The 4,152-nt window shown below is 33.4% G+C and overlaps 1 protein-coding gene across 1 annotated transcript in view; it reads left to right on the top strand.

The window, feature by feature from the left end:
- The window catches only part of lrp8 (low density lipoprotein receptor-related protein 8, apolipoprotein e receptor), a 183,001-nt gene that overhangs the window by 161,600 nt on the left and 17,249 nt on the right, over window positions 1-4,152 (top strand). Inside the window, exons 14-15 of the mRNA XM_024278627.2 lie at window positions 428-569; window positions 3,173-3,325. Coding sequence (XP_024134395.1) covers window positions 428-569; window positions 3,173-3,325 — 295 coding nt within the window. The remainder of the gene's footprint in view (window positions 1-427; window positions 570-3,172; window positions 3,326-4,152) is intronic.

The raw sequence follows: 4,152 nt of genomic DNA, 5'->3' as shown, positions 1-4,152 counted from the left end.
CAACTGTCCTGCTGTGTTTCCCTTTTTGGTTTAAATGAAGAAAATGAGAAACATGCAGCACAGTTTGCATAAGCAGACCTCACTAAAAAGTCTCCAGTCACTGCGAGCTGATTTTGCTGGTATCAGTAAAAAAAATGGGGTTGCAGAAAGTCCTGCCAAAACACTTAATTTATGAATGACTAAGTGACTGATGGGTAAAAGAAAAATGCTTTCATTAAAACTAACCTCATTCTGGCTCTCAAAGTCCTGCCGTTAATATTACTAAAAGGTTATTCTGCTTCAGATTTAGCCTCAGCTATAATTCAGATGTTGCTGTTTCAATCGCTGACACTACTATTTTTATTGTCAATCCGTGTAGTTTAATAATATATATTTCATCAATGGGGGTGTTGATGTTTTTAAACAGTTTGTCTGCTTTCTACTTTAGGATCGAGTCTTCTGGACCGACTTGGAGGACGAGGCTATTTACAGTGTAAACAGACTAACCGGACACGATGTGGCGAAGGTGGCAGAAGACCTCAACAACCCTCTGGACCTCGTGGTGTTTCATGAGCAGAGGCAGCCCAAAGGTAACAAACGCCTTCTAAATTCAGGGCTGGAGTCAGAGCCTCCTTAAGTCACTTTGGTAACTCCTGACAACAAGCCACAGGTGACGTGTAATCGGACTAATGATAGTAAAAGATCAGAGGACCCTCTTAGGAAAAGTGTCTAAGGCAATAAAGGGCTAACTCACTGAGTGTAATTAGATTGGTGGGTGTGCTGCGAATCTACAATGATGTGTTCATTACTTTTTCCCGGGGATGGATGCGTTCCCAGTATGTGTGTTAATGCTGCTGCGGTGAACACTGCTGTGTGTGTGTTTTCTGTGTTTCTCTGCTTTGTTTTCTCTGCTTACTCGGAGCAGACCGCGTGCCAGTTGGGAGCTAATTGCGTTCGTTCATTAATAAATCAAAAGTTCTGTTCAAAGAGAGATATCGCTGAATTCAAACACTCTTTTTTTGTCCCTTTAGTGTACCAACCACAAATATGCCTACATATAAAGTTTTAAAATTATTTTTTTATATATATTTCTATCCAAACGAGTTTGAATCCCTTTAGATATTATCTGAATTTGGTGTAAATGGCAAACATTTAAATACTATACAGTCACAAACTGATGGTGACTCGCAGCCGAACGCCGGCGCCAGCCTAAAACCAAAAGAAGCAATGAGAGGTTCAGTGTCTTGCACTTCAACACTCCAAAATTCATCCAAATATTGGTGGTAAAAAGTTTTAGTGCAGTGAAATGCTAAGTAAAACATGTTTAATTTTCAGTTCTACAGTAATTATGCTTGATCCATATCTTGTGATGTTCTTTCAACTGTTTTTAACAGTATGGATCCAAAATAATGCAGCAAGTCCTTGCTATTGATGCAATCAGTCAACGTTTCTTTTTCCTGCTTCCTGAAAATCTGAATTGGATAGAAATAAAATTAATTAATTTTATTTGGTTGAATAAATCTCCAGTTTGAAAAAGGGGAAGAAACTTCAACAAAATCGACTGAACAAATAAGCCACAGTCAAACTTACTGTACTTGTTCTAGTAAAATCTGATCAGTTTTATGATATAAAAAAGAAAAATTTTTTTTTATTTTTTTTTAAAGAGTTTCAGAAACAAAACAAAAAAGGGAAAAATTAAAATTCTTGAAAAAAATGAAAATTTAAATAATTATCTTTAGAAACAAAAAAATCTTGAAAAACCTCAAAATAATCATCAAAAAAATTTAAATGATATAAAATAAAATAAAAAATAAAAAAATTGTGTTGAAAATAATTTTGAAAAATATTTTTTTTAAAAACTGAAAAACTGTTAAAATATAATCTCAGAAAATAGATATCAAAAAGTTATAAAAGATTCTTTAAAAATTAAATCTCAAAAATCATTTAAAAAAAACATATAGAAAAAAGGTTATTTTTGGGGGAAAAAAAAAGGAAATTATGCTTGATCCATATCTTGTGATGTTGTTCCAACTGTTTTTAACAGTATAAATCCAAATTAATGCGTCCGATCCTCGCTATTGATGCAGTCAGTCAACATTTATTTCTCCTGCTAGTAAAAATCCTGCAAATCTGATTGGAAAGAAATAAAATTAAATACATTTTATTTGGTTGAATAATTGTCCAGTTTGAAAAAGGGGAAACTACTGTATTTGTTCTATTATCTGCTCAGTTTTGTTCTGCAATTTAGGGACTTTTGTTGATGCAAAAAGGTAGAAAATAAAGGTGTATTAATTCCTTATTTAGCATTATTTTAAGAAGATCCTATATTTTTAATGCTGCTTTTTCCTGCATCTCTGTAGTCGTAAGTGAAATTAAGGCTATTGAGGAGATTTGATCAAAACAGGAAGTAAAGTTGCAAATGCGTGAGGAACTTCTAAGATACAGGAAAACCGCTGGAGTCCAGCCTGGATTATCTTTCAATTAAAGTAATATTCTTCTGAATTATAACAATTACTATTTAACTTTTGGCCAGAGATCACTTGAAATCAGCAAAAACATGACATGTATTTTCTTATTTATTGTCACATTGATTGATTGGGGATTTGGATCCTTTAAGGACCAGTTCATGCTCAAAATTGTATCAAGCCCCTTGACCAAGTCTTCTGCACAAAATGGACCCACTAAGGATCTATTGATAAACAGTGAATAGAAATGGGGAATTCTGGATTTTTAGATAGTGCCAACTGAAACATCTTTGTCATTGTAGCGTTTTTCCACTGCGATGCTCTTATCTGTTGGCATTGTTGAATCCACACTTTAACTTTTTCTGCCAGGACATTCCTGTTTTCCTTCCTGCTGCACTGTGAGGGTTTTATTTGAGACCAAACATTGGTACTTCAGGGGCAGAGAAATACACTGAAAACTAACAGCATTGTTCGTCTCTATCTCTGTTTTTGTTACCTTTTATTATTTTTTGGTTCGTTTTTGTTACTTCAGTGTGTCTTGGTGGTTTGATGTCATTTTAACCTGGTAAAAATTAAATTTAGCTTTGGGTGGAGAACTGTACGTTACTCTAAGGTCGCTTTTTTAATAGACAAATGTTTACATCCCACAATAGTTATTAATCGTTCTTTTTAATTCTCCTTTTTAATTAATTAAAATAATTCTCTCTCCTTCTCCTTCCCTTCCAAAGCTCCTGATACGTGCAATATGGGGAGTTTACCCAACGGGGGCTGTGAGTATCTTTGTCTGAAAGCCCCCCAGATCACAGACCACTCCCCCAAATACACCTGTGCGTGTCCTGACGGCATGGAGCTGGGACCTGACATGAGGCGCTGTGCTGTGGGTAAGTCCGTCACACTCCCCACTAGTGACACACACACTCTGGAGAAACTGTGCAGGCTCATGGGCCACTACTGTGATCACACTTCTCTATTTCAGAAAGATTTTTTTTGTTTTTATTTTGCCAAATTGCACAAGATTATGGAAACATTGTTATGCAATATAAAAAAACATGTTATTGTGCAGATCTTGTTCAAAAAATGCAAACATTAACTCAAAAAAGAATTTTTTTTTTTAATTTAGAAAAAAGTCTCAAACACAAAAAAATTATCTCAAAAATCACAAAAATGATAAAAAATGATCAACTTAAGAAACTTAAAAAAATACGGAAAAACTAAAATTCGTGATGTAAAAAAATTAAAATTCATATCGAAAATTTTGACAAAATTTATTGGAAAAACAAGAAAATACGTAGTAAAATAATTAAAAAAAAATATTCTCAAAAAACATAAAAGCATAGAAAAACTTAAAACATATCCCCTTTAAATTAGATATCAAAAAGTTGGCAAGTTTCTCAAAAAAAAAAAAATTAAAATTATCTTGAAACAAATAATGAAAACATCTTGAAAAACAAAGTAAAAAAAATGATTTTGAATTAAAAAAAACAAATTATTTCAAAAAGTCAGGAAAACATCTTAAAACACAGACTGGATGCCCTGTAATGTACATGAATAATGTAAGCATGAAGAACAAAACAGTCATATTGTGACAAGAAAACAAAACAGACCTGGATAATGTCTATAACATGGACATATTGTGGCTTTTCAGCTTTTATTTTGTGGTGATCCTCTATTTTTCATGAGAATATGAGGTTAGTGTCTAGCTTGTTCG

The sequence above is a fragment of the Oryzias melastigma genome, linkage group LG4 (genome assembly GCF_002922805.2).
Source record: "Oryzias melastigma strain HK-1 linkage group LG4, ASM292280v2, whole genome shotgun sequence".
In the NCBI taxonomy this organism is placed as follows: domain Eukaryota; kingdom Metazoa; phylum Chordata; class Actinopteri; order Beloniformes; family Adrianichthyidae; genus Oryzias; species Oryzias melastigma.
This window is presented reverse-complemented; position numbering and strand designations above follow the sequence as displayed.